The following is a 17,814-nucleotide window of genomic DNA, read 5'->3' as shown; positions in this document are numbered from 1 at the left end:
GGTCCCAACCCCATTTATAAGGCAAGAAATCCCACTTATTAAACCTGACAGGGCACACCTGTGAAGTGAAAACCATTTCAGGTGACTACCTCTTGAAGGTCATCAAGAGAATGCCAAGAGTGTGCAAAGCAGTAATCAAAGCAAAAAAAAGGTGGCTACTTTGAAGAACCTAGAATATGACATATTTTCAGTTGTTTCACACTTTTTTGTTATGTATATAATTCCACATGTGTTAATTCATAGTTTTGATGCCTTCAGTGTGAATCTACAATTTTCATAGTCATGAAAATAAAGAAAACTCTTTGAATGAGAAGGTGTGTCCAAACTTTTGGTCTGTACTGTATAATAGCCCCCTCTGCATTGTTAGTATATATATAATAGCCCCCTCTGTATTATTAGTATATATAATAGCCCCCTCTGTATTATTAATATATATATATATATATATATATATATATATATTAATTATTAATAAATAAATTATTAATTATTAATAAATAAATTAATTATATTAATATATATATATATATATATATATATATATATATATATATCTCCTATATATATATATATATCTCCTATATATATCTTATATATATAATAGCCCCCCTGTATTATTAGTGTTTATATAATAGCCCCCTCTGTATTATTAGTATAAATAAAAACAAAATAAAAACAAAACAAAAAAACAGCATGGGTTTACTTCAGGGAGATCATGTCAAACTAATCTTATAGCTGTTTTTGATTGGGTGACTAAAATAATAGATGGAGGAGGTGCAGTAGATATCGCTTATCTAGACTTTAGTAAGGCTTTTGATACTGCCCCACATAGAAGGCTTATCAATAAAGTGCAGTCTTTGGGCTTGGACTCCCATATTGTTGAATGGATTAGGCAGTGGCTGAGGGACAGCCAACAGAGGGTTGTAGTCAATGAAGTATATTCAGACCAAGGTCTTGTTACCAGTGGGGTACCTCAGGTATCTGTTCTGGGACCCATATTGTTTAATATCTTTATCAGCAAAATTGCAGAAGGCCTCAATGGTAAGGTGTGTCTTTTTGCTGATGATACAAAGATTTGTAACAGGGTTGATGTTCCTGGAGGGATACACCAAATGGAAAAGGACTTAGGAAAACTAGAGGAATGGTCAAAAATCTGGCAACTCAAATTTAATGTTGATAAGTGCAAGATAATGCACCTGGGACGTAAAAACCCAAGAGCAGAATATAAAATCAGTGATACAGTCCTAACCTCAGTATCTGAGGAAAGGGATTTAGGGATCATTATTTCATAAGACTTAAAGGTAGACAGACAATGTCATAGAGCAGCAGGAAATGCCAGCAGAATGCTTGGGTGTATCGGGAGAGGCATTACCAGTAGAAAGAGGGAGGTGCTCATGCCGCTCTACAGAGCACTAGTGAGACCTCATATGGAGTATTGTGCTCAGTACTGGAGACCATATCTCCAGAAGGATATTGATACTTTGGAGAGAGTTCAGAGAAGAGCTACTAAACTGGTACATGGATTGCAGGATAAAACTTACCAGGAAAGATTAAAGGACCTTAACATGTATAGCTTGGAAGAAAGACGAGACAGAGGGGATATGATAGAAACTTTTAAATACATAAAGGGAATCAACAAGGTAAAAGAGGAGAGAATATTTAAAAGAAGAAAAACTGCTATAAGAGGACATAGTTTAAAATTAGAGGGACAAAGGTTTAAAAGTAATATCAAGTATTACTTTACTGAGAGAGTAGTGGATGCATGGAATAGCCTTCCTGCAGAAGTGGTAGCTGCAAATACAGTGGATGAGTTTAAGCATGCATGGGATAGGCATAAGGCCATCCTTCATATAAGATAGGGCCAGGGGCTATCCATAGTATTTAGTATATTGGGCAGACTAGATGGGCCAAATGGTTCTTATCTGCCGACACGTTCTATGTTTCTATGTTTCTATAATAGCCCCCTCTGTATCATTAGTATAGAGAATGGCCCCCTCTGTATTATTAGTATATATAATAGCCCCTCTGTATTAGTATATATAATTGCCCCTCTGTATTTGTATAATATATAATGGCCCCTCTGTATCATTATAATATATAATGGCCCCTCTGTATCATTAGTATATATAATGGCCCCATGTGTATAATGCTAGTAGATGATAGTAGCGTGTGATAGTAAAGTGAGGAATCTAAAAATGTTTTCTATGAAACTCTGTAGAGAAGGTATTATCTCAGAATGAAGACATTGAGGAAAGTCTACATAACAGGAGATATCATGGATGAGGTATTTGATGCTGTATTCTACTGTATATAATAATGTCCATCCATATATCTGTTTCACGGTAGGGTTAGGGGGTGGATTGAGAATATGGCCCACCCTCTGCCACATCCTGGCCCCAGACTTCAGGTCCCACTGTGTGTGTTCTGAATTCTAGGGCCTCACACCCATCTACTACATTATCTGTAATGAGAGAGTTTCAATGTGTTATCTGTAGTGTTACATAGGACTGCAGGTGACATCCACTATGTTATGTGCAAAAAGGGGCATGTCCACAGGTAGTCGGGGGTGCAATACATGGCTTGCCCCGGGTGCTGGCAACCCATGCTACGTCACTGTGGACAGTATACAGCTACAAATGAATTTGAAAAGATTGGAGGCTTGGGCAGATAAGTGGCAGATAAGGTTTAACACTGATAAATGTAAGGTTATACATGTGGGAAGGAAAAATGCAAGTTACCCATACATACTAAATAGTAAAATACTGGGTAACACTGACATGGAAAAGGACTTAGGAATTTTAGTGAACAGCAAACTAAGCTGTAGAAACCAGTGTCAGGCAGCTGCTGAAAAGGCCAATAAGATAATGTGTTGCATCAAAAGGGGCATAGATGCCCGTGATGAGAACATAGCCCTGACATTTTACAAATCACTAGTCAGACCACACATGGAGTAATGTGTACAGTTCTGGGCTCCTGTGGACAAGGCAGACATAGCAGAGCTGTAGAGGGTACAGAGGAGGGCAACTAAAGTAATAACTGGAATGGGTGGACTACAGTACCCTGAAAGATTATCAAAATAACTGTTATTTAGTTTGAAAAAAAGATGACTGAGGGGAAATCTAATAACTATGTATTAATACATCAGGGGTCATTACAGAGATTTCTCCCTTGAACTTTTTATTGAGGAAAGAAGGTTTCTACAAAAACACATACGAGAATAGTAATGGTGAACTCACTAAAAGAGTTCAAGAAGGGCCTGGATGTATTTCTGAAATGTAATAAGTGATGAGCAGTATTAAAATGTATGGGCATCGATGAGCCGAAGTCAGTTATTCATGAAGTCGTATAAGACCTCATTGAATAACTTTGGTAGTTGATTTTTAAAGTGGAAAACCACTTTAAAACTTGAAACTGAACTCGGCTTTGGTTCCGACTAGTACCTCAGAATCAAAGCCTAGTTCGGTTTAAAGTTTTAAAATGGTTTTCCACTTTAAAAATCAACTACTGAAGTTATTCAACGAAGTCTCGCCCGACTTCGCGAAGAACTGACTTCAGCTCATCGGAGCCCATTTATTTTAATACTGTACGGAGACGAATCTCCATAAAGTATTAATCTGAATCTGTTTTTAATGAATCGACTTCGGATGTAGCATCTGAAGCTCGCTTCGCTCATAACTAGTAATAATATTGCAAGTTATAGTTAGTGATTTCTGGAGAAAGGTCGTTGATCCAGGGATTTATTCTGATTGCCTGATTGGAGTCGGGAAGGATTTTCCCCCTAAAATTAGAAAAATTGTCTCCCACCTTTTTTGTATTTCTCTGGATCAACTTGCAGGATAACAGGCTGAACTGGAAGGACAGATTTCTTTTTTAGACTTACAAACCATGTTACATTTTCACTCATATATGGCTCACATATGGCTCCTGGATGAAGCCAAAATACCCCTAAGGCCTATGCTTTGCTATGTGTGTGGACACTGTATGGCAGCTTATGAGTGTGTAGGGAATCTACATCCTGCTGTATAGTTTTTCTTTAAGCCCCCACATTTTTCCTAAAAGCAATGCAGAATTGTAGACTCTTTACAGCCCCACTACAAGTAACGGTGGCATTTCATCTGCATCTGAAGCTTCAATCTGGCTTTCCTTTGCATATTCCTTCAAAACCAGCAAACAAAATAATGGTGCGCATGCAGGAGTTTTGTTTCCAGCAGACTCCTGACTGAAAATCAAATGGACTACAATGTAGCCGATAGGGTCTGTTCGGTGCTGCTTGGTTCACTTGTGTGCTGGGTCCAGTATTATTATTTTCATTGTTCATTCCCTCTAGCAGAGCGGAACAATGGAAATTGATAGAGCTTTGGTGAACTTAGGTTTCTGACCATTCAATGGACCCTTCAATCTCGCAATCAGTGGTGGTCACAGGTCACAGGCGCCACTAAAGACATATTTAATACTTTTCTTTAAGACTGACCAGGCTTTTTTTTTTTCAGAGAGTTATCTTTCCAGATCCTCCTAAATATGTAACCTTAGCAAAATATACATGCCTTTTTCAATAGGGAAATTGGGTTAAGCTGTTGTCATTTATAGAAAGAAAGAAAAATGCTGAAATCCAGCATGTTGGTCTTTTCCCCCTCAGTTGCATATATATTTGTGTCCACCCTTAACTTTCCTCCAATTGTTTATTGTGCATTTATGCTTTTTTATTTTTTTTTCAAAACAATTCATTTTGGGTTACACCATTTTAGGGAATGGTAATCCCAAAGGAAAACTAAGTAAATATCACAGTAAATTCAGGCTGCCCTTATACAGACTGGAACAGAATGGGCGTTGACACCATCAAATTTAATATATTGGTGTTTTCCAGATGCACAATAAGAGAAAGGTTAACGTTCTATATAAAATACTCTACTCTAAAATGTCAAGAGAAGAGGCACTCCTAAAAAGTCAATAAATGTGCTTCCTCCTGCCACCGTTACGTGCAGCGCCACCAGATCTTCTAGCCAGTGTTCCAACCAGGCACTCTTAGCCAATCAATAGTCAATTGGTCAATAGTGTAAGAAATGTCTTCTCTCCTGCTCCCCTCAGTTCTGATTTTACATTGAGGTACAAATTGAAAGCAAGATTCTCCACAAGCCTCACAATTTATCAGTGCGTTTTTTTAATTCTAAAATACTAATTGTAATTAAGCATAATCTTACATGTAATCAATCAACCAAATAACCATCATGCTCATGATAGTTATTATGCATATATCATACCTGTGTGTCTATTTACTTCTGAAAATAAAATGATAAAATCAATTAATATTTGATCAGCTATCCATTTGCCATTCACTTCCCAGTTTATTCCAAATATATTCAGTGGAATATACTGTAGGTTGTGAAAAGTCTGGGTAGCAGAAAAGGTTGCACTAAGGGAGTATTATATATTCTATTTGTCACCATCAGAGTTATATTTGCTTCAGGCTATCATCCATTTCTAACATCTAGAATGGATAATATAAAACAGCATCTAGTGAGTGCAAAATACTTATATGTGAGGATCCTTCACAACTATAGCAGTATTTTACTCCTTAAAGATTTTCATCCATGAGGAATTGTTTTTACATCACTGCCATGGAGTTCTGTGATTCTACAAATCTAGTAAAGCTCGGCTATTCAGTCAGTTAATTAATTTGCTATATAGTTAAGTTACAAAAAGGATGCGGTTAAGAAGATTAAACATTGTGTGAGATGGCAGATGTGGGCAATATTTATGTCATGTTTGTATCCTGTGTTTTTGCCAAGCTTCTTTATTGCAGCATTAGTTTATCTTCCTTTGTACTCTCGCCCAGGAATTTGTTTCAGTTTCCACAGAATCAGCTCCTGTCCTGTGCATTATGTATATATACGAAAATGTAGACAGCCTCGTTCACACTGTGCCTGCATTTTATGGACAGTGAGTGCTGACCAACAGATTTGACTTTGTTCCAGTCTTGAGGGAATTATCCTAGCAGAGCTACTAAGTCTAATGAAACCTTGCCACTATGTTCCATACACAGTTGGTCTCCTTAAGGAGAGCCAGTACCCCCCTAGCTGCTCACTCAGCCAGCCAGAATCCTACTCTGTACTGATGAGGGGCAAGCACCCTAAAACAGTTGTCTGGGGATGTATATCTGGCTTGGCTATTTTCCCTTTTTATGTCCCAAGGCTTGTTAAATATTTGTACTTTGACTCATAGGGAGCCATTTCCAAAGTGTAGTACTAGTGAGATGGTTCTCTTTCCCTCGGAGATACCTCTTTGCACATTATTTTCCCATGGAGCATTACCACTAAGTCTCCAAATTCCGCTGGTCTCCTTAAGGAGAGTCTGTACCCCCCAAGCTACACCTCAATTGAAAAAAAACACCACCAAAACTTACATAGATTTTTAGCTAACAACTTTAGTTGGCACTTTTTCTACAAAAAAAATGACCAAAAACCACATGCAATTTTTTTTTTTCATAAACAAAAGTTGGTAAATTGGTAGAAAAAAATATGAACAAATCTATCCGAATAGTAAATATATCTGCAAAAGTGCTCATCAGAAATATCTGCATATCTTGCAAAGCCTTTGAGTATTTATGTTCACAGAAGTTAAATTTGCACCAAATCAGTCAGCTAGATATTCCTTAATGCACAGTATAATGAGGATTTGCAATTAAAATAAATTGAGAGCATGCAGTTTAGGAAGAGTATTTTTGACAGCTAATAACCACTGCTGATTGTGCGTAATTAGTTTTATAACACATACCGGCTTGTATATCTGTGTATGCAAAATCAGCAAAGAGTAATTGGGCATACTCGTGTAGAACTGTAAGTATGTAAGACAGTCTGCAGTCAACCGTTACCTATTTGTACATTATCCGAGGACTACTGTGAAATGAATTTCTTTCTGCATAAAACATTAATGAGAACATTTTGTTTGCCAGTATTAATATAGACAATTACCTCCAGAGCAGTCATATTGTGTTTATTGATAGCTGAGAGATGGTTGGATTCTCTTATTTTCCCTCGGGCTTCTCGGAGCATGTCTAAGACATCCTCCAGTTTGTCTTGGAAGTGCCTTAACTTGTCCTTCACCTCAAGATTTAAGTCATTAGTTTTGTTATGAGGATCTTGAAATAGCTTCTTTACTCTATTGAGAAGACCTTCTGCTGCCCTGCAATGAAAATAGTAGCTAAAAAATGTGGAAGTGACAATAATAGACCAGTATCTCTTTTTCCAAAATCCATATACTATGTTAGCAAGCATCTTGATTTATTACACCTGGTATGATATTTCAAGCAGTTTTATGTACAAAAATATATTGCTTTATTCTAGTAAGAGTATTTGGATTATGTTGTGAGACTTTTTCGATACTGGGTGCTAACAAAATAAATACATTTTTTGCTGGCTTATTTCATTCTACTATACTACATTGGCAGCTATAAATTATAGTTTCAATATCATTTCGAGATGGCCTTTAGACATAAATGCTTATCCAGGGTAGCAATAAATACTTTTATATTCCTGTAGACATTAAGGCTGGGTTCACACCTAAGCGTATTCGATAAGTGCTGTTTACAGGCGTTTTTATTGGGCGTTTTTGAGGCGTATTTTGGGGCGTTTTTGTATTTTGGAAACGCGCGTAGTACGCGCGTTTGTGTGATTAACCACAGAGGCCTCCAATGAAAAACTGCCACAAAACGCCCCAAAGAAGCTCCTGTACTTCTTGGGGTGTAGAGCGTTTTACAGCGCGTTCGTACGCGCTGTAAAACACTCAGGTGAGAACCATGCCCATAGGGAAACATTGGTTTTTGCCTGTTGCGGGTAGGAACACGCTGTAAAATGCTCAGGTATGAACCTAGCCTCACACATTGTGAATGAGATGAAATGTCTGATCTGTATCTACTTTTCCTAAACATGAAAATTCAAGATAAATTTATGGATCACTTCATAGTGAGTCTTCATGTAGATTTAGAAATAATCTATTATCAGTTTAGGTTAAATACATTCAGCTCTATGGAAGGTTGGGAAATGTTACATTTTCTTTTGGAGATTAATGATTTAGCACCATACCATACAACAGTAAGAGATAATGTCCAGGAGAAATCAAACCAACAATCTACTCTGGTTTTTATAAGGCTTTTACAAAATAGATTAAAAAGTCTCTAAATGTCCAAGTAATAAGAAATCTCTAAAAGACCATCTACATTCATTAAAATTTTATAATTATTAAATACAAAACCATGGAATGAATATCTACTCATACCTGTTACTATAATACATCTTAATATTCACCATCTAAACAGTCATCTCCATTTAGAATCCTCTAGAAGTAAGAAAACTGTCTCTCTAATGCCACTTATATGTCACTTTAGCAAAATGTCTCTTTGAAAATAAAGCCAAACTATTTGCATATTGCTTCCCAGGGACCCTAATGGCTACATCAAAGGCCTACAGCCATGGGCATAACTAAAATAGTGGCAGATGATATGCTGAGCTATGGGGTCCAGGGCAAGAGGGGGCCAGTCTTAGTTGGGATCATCCCCTCTTCTACTGGGGGTGAAACCTTGGTCGGGACTCTACCCTCTAAAGGAAAATGGTTAGCAAATGAGGCAGTGGAAAAAATGACACAAGGGTCATTGGAAAGGGTTTAGGCACAAACCTTTCTGTCCTGTGTCCCCCTGGTTTGATCCTTGATATGGGGTCCTTACTTCTCTATGTACACCACTGCCTACACATCTTCTATGCTCTATATTGATTAGGGGCAAGGATGCCAAAATAGTTGTTTACAGGTGAGTGTAGCTTTATTTTTTTTTAAAGACTCTACATTGAATAAAATTTATAGTCATGTTTCAAAGCATTTTAATAGGTAAGACATTGACTTACAGGGTACTGACATACAGGAGACATTAGAGACTGTTTTATGCCTTCTAGAGGTGAACTCACTTTCAATATTGCACTTTTTCCCAGGGAACATTGCCTGTAATATTCCCTACAACGGCTGGTATCTCTGATAGGGAGTACAACAATTTATTCCTAACTATGTATTAAAAGGAAAAAAAAAAAAAAGCTACTTACTGACCTACACATAGCCACACTTGAATGCATTGCTACCATATTAGTAATCCAAGGGATGAAAATACTAAAAAGTGGCTTGTGCGTGAAGCCCAACTAACATTTTATAAGTACATGGGTGATATTTAACAACACTAAGTTTAATAATGGTTCCCCAAAAAACAATGAAAGGTTGCAGTGTGAAAGTTTTCCTAAGGTTATATTTTTTATACTCACTTTAGCTCATCTGCAGCTGCTTTTTCCTGGTTCTTGAACATTCTTCTCCTGAGCTCAGCCATCATCTTGTCAACATCCTTCTGTAGCTCTTGGAGACTTTTCTCCAATGTTTTGTTTTGTATACCTAGTGTTTCATTCAGCTTTACAGCTTTGTCATATAAGTCTGCAGGAAGTATAAAAGTTACATGATAGAAAATAAATTAATGCACCACAAGCTCTGAGACAGAAGAGCAGAACAAGTTCTGCATTGATAATTTGCAAGCAACAGATTGAAAACTATTGCATTTTATTGTGCAGAACACATTGGTTCAGACAGCTGACCCAACGAGGAATGGCATCAACAGGTCCATGATTTATTTATCAAATAATGCAATAGCTATGGTCACAATATCACATGTTGTTGTACTGTATCATCTTTCAATAAACCAAAGAAAAATCTTGGTGTATAATTCAATACTCAACTACACGTTAACATCTTCATCACTATTCCCAGGAAGATGGCCCTCGAAGAACTTAACTTTGCAAAAAAAAAGTGCTGCATTGCATTTATAGTCATTTGTTATAATGTTAATATATGTTTAAGTATATAAATATGAAGCAATGACACTTAAAGGGTTTTTTCAAGTTATGTTTTTGTTATTTTTTTATGTTTCTAAATAATCATATGTAAGGGGTTTACAATTCACTTCCTTCATCTGCAGTGGCTCCTTTCTTAAATTTCACTGAAGGTAACATGACTTGTGATGTTAGCTTCTCTCCCGGCTCTGATGATGTTTTGTGCAGAAGCCTGAGGAGCAGGTCTGTGTCTGCGCACGAGACCTCACTGTGCTAGCCACACCCCTTGCACTGGCAGAGCTGTTCCTGTCTGCCCTGTGTCTCCCCTCCCACGGGATTATTCAGGAAAGATTAACCCCTTCTACCACCAGCAGCGCAGACTCATGGCTGGAGGCTTTGCTGATCAGCTGCAGGCAGTGAAGAGACACAGGATCTGACCTCCTCATCCTGTGGACACAAAGCTGACAGACTGGAGGAGTTCTGTAGAGCATTGCACAAGAACAGGTAGGGAGAAGACCCTGTGTGTATCATTGTACAGCTGGCAATTGTAGTCCTACACATACAACAGAGTAGGGGTAGGGGCACAAATATTCATAAGAAAAACCTCAGAGATTGTTGTTATTGAAGGTAAACAACGGGCCATAAAAGAACCAGGGAAATGAGGAAATATATATTTTTTGGTCTAAACCTTGCATAGCTTTTGTATATATTGCTGACATCAGATTTACAGTACTGTATATTTTTTTTCATACAGTAACTCGGACAACCCATTTAAGGCCTCCATGCACATTAGTGTACTGTAGACCAAACCAGCCGAGAACAGCGTGTTCAGCTGACGCTCTAGCAGTCTCATAGCTATAGGGGTCGCAGCGTTCGCAATTGCGACTGGGTCCCTAAGTCAGGAGGGCCTACGGGCAGTGTTCCCTCTAAGCTGCCCGGGTATGCGGCCATGCAGCAATTATTCTGCCCCTGCTCCCAAGTCTAATAAGTCCACTCAGCGCTCATCTTGCTTCCAAAATGCCCACACACTTGCCCACACTAGTGAAGGGTTCTTCCAAACTTCCTCCTTCTGTATGCGTGATAAGCGGGGTGCCACCCACATTTTCCCTCGCTACTGCTGACTCCTCCTTTTTCTGACCGAAGAGGAGAAGCAGCAGTGCACAGAGAAAGGTAACATGGAGGCGGCGTTGGCAGCGGCAGCGCCATCTTAGAAGCTAGACTTGAGACTGAGAGCTGCCTGCTACATAAGTATTCTGAGGACAGTCCTGGAGGGCATGCTGCTACAGAACACAAGGAGTGAAACTGTGAAACTACCACTGGCAGGACCACACCATCCCATCCCAGTAATAATTCTATCACTGGGATGGTGTGTTCCTGTCAGTGGTTTTACCCCTTGCCTTGACAAGGGCCATTGTGTTCTGCAGCAGCATACCTTCCATTTATATACAGACCATACCTATGTACAGCCTATATCTATATACAGTCTATACAGCCTATATGCAGCCTACAACTATATACTGTCCATACCTATATGCAGCCTATATATATATGCAGTCTACATCTATATAAAGCCTATACCTATATACGGCCTATACCTATATACAGTCTACACCTATGTACAGTCTACACCGTGTAGACTGTATATAGGTGTAGACTGTATATAGGTATAGGCTGTATATTGGTATAGACTGTACATAGGTATAGACTGTATATAGGTATAGGCTGTATATTGTAGACTGTACATAGGTGTAGACTGTATATAGGTATAGGCTGTATATTGGTGTAGACTGTATATAGGTATAGGCTGTATATATGTATAGACGCTATATAGATTTAGACTGTATATAGGTAAGCTGTATATAGGTATAGACCTTATATAGGTGCAGACTGTATATAGGTGTAGACAGTTTATGTATAGATGATATAGGTGTAGGCTGTATATAGGTATACAATCTATATAGGTATAGGCTGTATATAGGTATAGACTGTGTATAGGTATAGGCTGCATATAGGTATATCTATCTATCTATACATTATAATCCCTGTACTATGCCGTACAATATACATTATAATCCCTGCACCATGCTATACAATATACATTATAATTCATACACCATGCCGATTAATATACAGTATAGCACCTATACTGTGGGGTTATGTTGTATATTGTACAGCATGGTGTAGGGATTATAATGTATATTACACAGTATGGTGCAGGGATTATGATGTATTCTGTACAGCATGGTGTAGGGATTAGAATGTATATTACACAGCATGGTGTAGGGGTTATACTGTATATTGTATAGCACGGTGTATAAACTATACTATATATTGTACCTCATGGTGCAGGGATTATAATGTATTCTGTACAGCATGGTGTAGGGATTATACTGTATATTACACAGCATGGTGTAGGTATTATACTGTATATTAAACAGCATGGTGCAGGGATTATACTGTATTGTACAGGATGGTGCAGGGGTTACACTGTGACAATTATCTTAGGTTTTCCTATCGCCCACCTTTGATGGTGCTATGCCCAGCTCTGAGCCAACCCTGCTCAGCAGCAGTCAAGCCTTAGAGAAAACACTGCCCATGGGGCCCCCCAGGAGAGACTGAGTAAAAGCCCTGAGTGATTTACAATACCTGCAGGCGCCGCTGGCGGCTAAGTAAGTTCACATAGGGTGGGGGCGGAGGCAGAGCATGTGTGCGTGCAGGCACTGCCAGGAGAGGAAGTGCTCTCATCTGGCAGAGTTATACGGGCCGGACGTGGAGGAGGTAAAGCTGCGAGGTGGGCATGGTGGGCATGCAGGGGTCTTGTGGTGTTAGGAAACGGTATTGAGGGCGGGGGGGGGGCCCAAACTGAACTCTTGCACCAGGGCCCATGAGCCTATAGCTACGCCCCTGCGCTCTAATATGTATGGAGAGTTCCTCACTTACTTTGACAAATGATTTCAGGGAGATAAAGATTGGGCAAAATTATTGTTTTAGCTTGATCCTTTGTTCTTCTGGGAGATAAGCTGCTGCCAGAGATGTCTAGCAGCGGCTTTCTCTGCTCTTCCCATAGAATACAAATAAATATTAAGCTAACTCGATGTGTATATGTATGGAGGAGTTGTTAGGTAATCAGGAGAGATTGCTGTCGGCCAACAAACATTTTACCGACAGCTATTGAGTTTGTATGCCCAACTTTAGGCCAAGTCCTATACACAGTACATAGCCATTCAGTGTTTCTATGGCTGTATGTATGGTGTCTTCATACAGCACTATATTGCACAATTTTCAGCCTTAGGGCTCATGCACACAAACGCATTTTCTGTCCGTGTGCGTACCGTTTTTTTGCAGATCGTATACGGAACTATTCATTTCAATGGGTCCTCAATAAAAACAGAATGTACTCCTTTAGCATTCCATTTCCGTATGTCCAAAACGCAAAAAAATAGAACATGTCCTATTATTGTCCGCATTATGGACAAGGATAGGACTGTTCTATTAGGGGTCACCTGTTCCGTTCCGCAAAATACGGAATGCACATGGACGTCATCGGTATTTTTTGCAGATACGTTTTTTTGCGGACTGCAAATCACATACGGTCATGTGCATGAGGTCTTAGAAGCAATAGCACATTATTTATTTCTGATGGATCCATTCCGAATCTAATATATAAAGCTTAGTGTATGTATGCATGTATGTATGTCCACTAAAAGAATCCGAACTGACACATTTACAATCACGAAATTTGGTATATAGGTACATCAGGTGTCCGGGAAGGATTTAGACCGGGTCTCAGCTCTCTAGCATGTACCGTTCCTGATATATTCCCCAAAAATGCATTAGTCACTAGAAGCCTGTTCACATGACCGTTATCAGCCAATAGAAGCTAGCAGGCCCTTAGTCTCCACATACACACAGTTTTACACCAGGTTTCCATAACAACCCAGACATTTTTATTCACTACTGTAGGTCAGCTTTAAAGGGGCAGGGCACTGTGGATGACACTGTTAAGGAGCGGAGTGCTGTGGAGGCCACAGTACAGGGGACCGGTAGTGTGGCCACTCAGGCCACCCTCAAAAGATGGACTTGAAAACCACGCCCCCAGGTCCCACTAAGCCACCCCCAACTCGGTTACGCCACTACCAATTCACAGCCAACAGGGATGGAAAAAATAAAGGTAAAGATTTTCTTCTGTCAGCTGCAGGGTGGGAGGGAGGGTGACTTTATCCCTGCAGCTCATGCTCAGACAGCATTGTGCTGCTGTCTGAGAGTGAGCTGTTCAAAAGGTCTTCCCTGAGTCCTTCTAGGCCGTGTACCGGACAGAGGAAAGGAAGTCTGAATTTGGACCTCTGGCCACCCTAGGGGCTGGCTGCTATGGAGGTCACAGTTAAGGGGTCGGTCTGCTATGGAGGTGATGTGATGTTGTGGAAATTACTGTTAAGGAGATGGGGTACTGTGGTCACCAATAAAGGGGCGGCTGCTGTGGAGGTCACTGTTAAAGGGTCAAGCTGCTGTGGAGGTCACTGTTTAGGGGGAGGGATGATGATGAGGTAATTGTTAAGGGGGAAGAATGCTGTGGAGGTCACTGTTAAAGGGGAGGCGCTGTGGAGGTACTGTTAAGGGGGCCGGAAACGGTAGCAGTCACAGTTAAGGGGATGGTCCACTATGGAGGTCAGTGTTAAGGGATGGGGTGCTGTAGAGGTCACTGTTAAGGGGGCTGGGTGTTGTGGAGGTCACATTTTAAGGGAACGGAGCTCTGTGGAAGTCACTGTTAAGGAGGTGGGTTATTGTGGAAATCATTGTTACAGGGGCGGGGTACTGTAGATGTCACTGTGATGGTGGCGATATCTTTTAACGAAACAAACAAACATTAAATTAAATAGATTAAATATACCCGTGCAAAGCCAGGTCCTAATCCAAAATAAAAAACTAATCACTGTATGACTCCACATGAAATACAGTATGGCTCCAAAGACTTCTATGGGTACCATATGATGATACTGTGATCTTGTGCATCAGTCTCCAAATGTATTCTTGTGTACCCTTAGTAGGAACACGGCTTCCTACTAAGCTTGTTAGTAAACTATAAATAATGTTGTTATTTAATTGGATCACATAACTCTACCAAGAAGTAGATTTTTTTTCATCCCAGTTTCAGAACATCCGTAATCAAGCAATAATTAAAAATTAGGCCCTTGATGATACACAGATGGGGGATTATTTCACAGGTTATACTTTCCAATTGCTGTTGTAATACAATCTGGTTATATATCTTGTCAGAGAGATCGGCTCTAATTTAAAGTATGTTTTAGATGTGTTTATTCAGTTATTCTTCCTTGTGTGAAATGCTTATTAAGACAAAACAGTTACAAGTGGATAGTTCCAGAAATTATTCATATAGATGAAGTAAATACAGACAGTTCCTTCTAGAAGAGCGTGCAGAAAATAAGACGTGAAACTCCCACCGTTTCCATAAAAACAGAACACAAGGGCAGACATTTATCAAAGTGATTACTCTACTTTTGTGGCATAAAAAAATCATAAGTTATGATGCACTCCATATTTGCGCCACAGTTTGCATTTGTAATGCCAGTTTTAGTACTGTGTATCTCTCCCACTTTTTCTTTGCTCTGACTATAAGGCTATATTCACAATCCAACATGTGTTTTCATGCTGACCCCTGGTTTTCTGGTGGCAATGTGCTGATTGTACTGCTGCAGATCTGCAAGAAGATTAGACCCGTTGAGGGGCATTTATCAAGGTGTTTACACAATTGTGACATACAAAAGTCCCAAATTATGGCACAACCCCTATTTGGACCTTAATTTGAAAAAGTAGGTGGGATTTAGCTGGAGAAAGTGTGGCCTCCTGCGGCCCAATAAATTTACTATTATTTATGTTACAAACTGGTGTAAATGATAGTTTAAAATCTACCCCAGCTCATAACTGGCATAGATTTGAAAGTCTGGTGCACAGACTGCCTAGAATTGCACCAAATGTATTCTCCACCAATGGACTTTATACTTAGACTGGTATTTGTAAAGCTAGTCTTAGTATATCTGTCTCATTGTCATTTAATGAGACCAGTAATGATGTTTATGCCTGAAATACGTGGGGGAAAAAAGAAATTCACGCAGCAATTTTCTTATGTTTGTGAATAGGATTGCGAAAACACTATTCACAAACCTGGAGTGCAAATAGCACACATGTTTCCCACAGTTTTGGTTTATCCTATGAACTACCAGCAGATTTGTTGCAGAAATTGGGACTGATAATCATTTCTATAAGGCCTCATGCACACGACCGTTGTGTGCATCCGCGTCCGTTCCGTCATTTTTCACAGTTTAGCGGCGGTCCCATTCATTTCTATGGAGCAGTGAAGAAAAACTGATAGTCCTCTGTTTTTTCTCCGCGTCCGTGATCCGTGATTCCAATCCATCAAAAAAATATAACCTGTCCTATTCTTGTCAGTGGGTCCATAAAAAAAAGGATGTACAACTGGTATGTCATCCGTGTCCACGTCTGTGTCTGTTTTTTTTCTACAAGACCTTGGTGCAATAAAATTACACTTTTCATTAACCTTCCTTTTTTTTCCCCTGTCAGACAAAAAAAAAGGAAGACACAAGGAAACACAACTGAAGCAAAATTGGACACGGACCACTGAAGCCAAATCACTGACAGTGAAAAAACACTGTCGTGTGCATGAGGCCTAAGAATGAATGTTGTTTTTATGCAATAGATGCAGCATGTGCAAACTTCATAGCTAGGGTAGGGCATTATAGGACCAATTCACTGCAAGAGAAGTTCCACAGCAGATTTTGCCATTATTCCTCGGCAGAATCCATGTTGAAACTACATGCTTTAGGCTATACATAGTTATACTAGCAGGCTGAACGGAATTTGTATAAAAATTCTACAATATACATTTTTTTGTGAAGATTTTGATGCTAATGGAAAGTTTTTAGATTTACCATTAATTGAATAGGGATTTTTCAGGTGGAATCCACACAATGGAAAAAATATGGTGCTTTTTACTGCAATGTGGGATATGACATAAATGTCCCATTGAGAACTATGGGTGGTAGATTGAAAACAGATTCTCAATGGATTTTGGTGCAGAAGATAAGCCAAAATCCAGGTGGATATCCAATTTTATGAATATGGCCTCAAAAAACAAAAACAAACAAGTAATAGATTTTGTTTTGACTACTTATAATTTCATAATTGTATATACAGTAAGTGGTAGTGACCCTGATGAGATGTTGTGTCATGGTGTACCCCCTGGGAAGTTTCTCCATGGGGATCGTTGCAGTGGAAAGGTGGTTTGAAGAATCAGGCCAGATGTAAGCATGCAAATGTATCTCTATACTTAGTGTAAAAGTGGTGCATCCTGCAGTATGAGTAAGTGCAGTTTCTGGCACCAGATGAGAAGGAATGGGGGCTGGTTGGATGACAAATGAATGCCACTTGCAGGCCCTTGTGGATATAGGTGTCCACTGTGATACAGGCTTGATGTTAGTCTGGCCTAGTGGTTTTACTAGGTGATGGGTATCTGAGCTGTAGCAGTGTCTGTAAAGCTGTAATTACGCTGATCACTCAATGTGCTGTCTTGGCACACTAATGCTTTTTGGATGCTGTGTTTTGATTTCTGATGATCTCTCTGGAGTTGTAGTCTCAGAATTAGACATGTTTCCTAAGAGTGGGAGCTCTGACATATGCTTTCTCTCCCTTGACTCTCTGGACTGGAACTCCCTTTCCTGGCAGGAATTAGGACCAGCCCACTCTTACCAAGAGGGGAGGAACATGGTGGTTAGCACTGTTACTACCAACCAATCCCAATCATTACCTCCTCTGCTGGAATGAACGGCCAATACGAACATAACAATACATTTTAAACATTTGCAGATACCCCCAGGTCTCTGGTGCTGCATGATCTGGCCCCCAGATGCCAGATTAAGACACCATGCAC

General features: G+C 39.5%; 1 protein-coding gene across 1 annotated transcript in view; it reads right to left on the bottom strand.

Moving 5' to 3' along the window:
- LAMA2 (laminin subunit alpha 2) overlaps positions 1-17,814 on the bottom strand; it is a 772,405-nt gene that overhangs the window by 190,580 nt on the left and 564,011 nt on the right. Inside the window, exons 35-36 of the mRNA XM_044291170.1 lie at positions 9,297-9,459; positions 6,969-7,179 (exon numbers count right to left, since the gene is read on the bottom strand). Of these exons, the coding sequence (XP_044147105.1) occupies positions 6,969-7,179; positions 9,297-9,459 (374 nt within the window). The remainder of the gene's footprint in view (positions 1-6,968; positions 7,180-9,296; positions 9,460-17,814) is intronic.

The sequence above is a fragment of the Bufo gargarizans genome, chromosome 4 (genome assembly GCF_014858855.1).
Source record: "Bufo gargarizans isolate SCDJY-AF-19 chromosome 4, ASM1485885v1, whole genome shotgun sequence".
NCBI classification, from domain to species: Eukaryota; Metazoa; Chordata; class Amphibia; order Anura; family Bufonidae; genus Bufo; species Bufo gargarizans.
The sequence above is the reverse complement of the archived record's forward strand: the minus strand, read 5'-3'. Positions and strand labels throughout refer to the sequence as shown.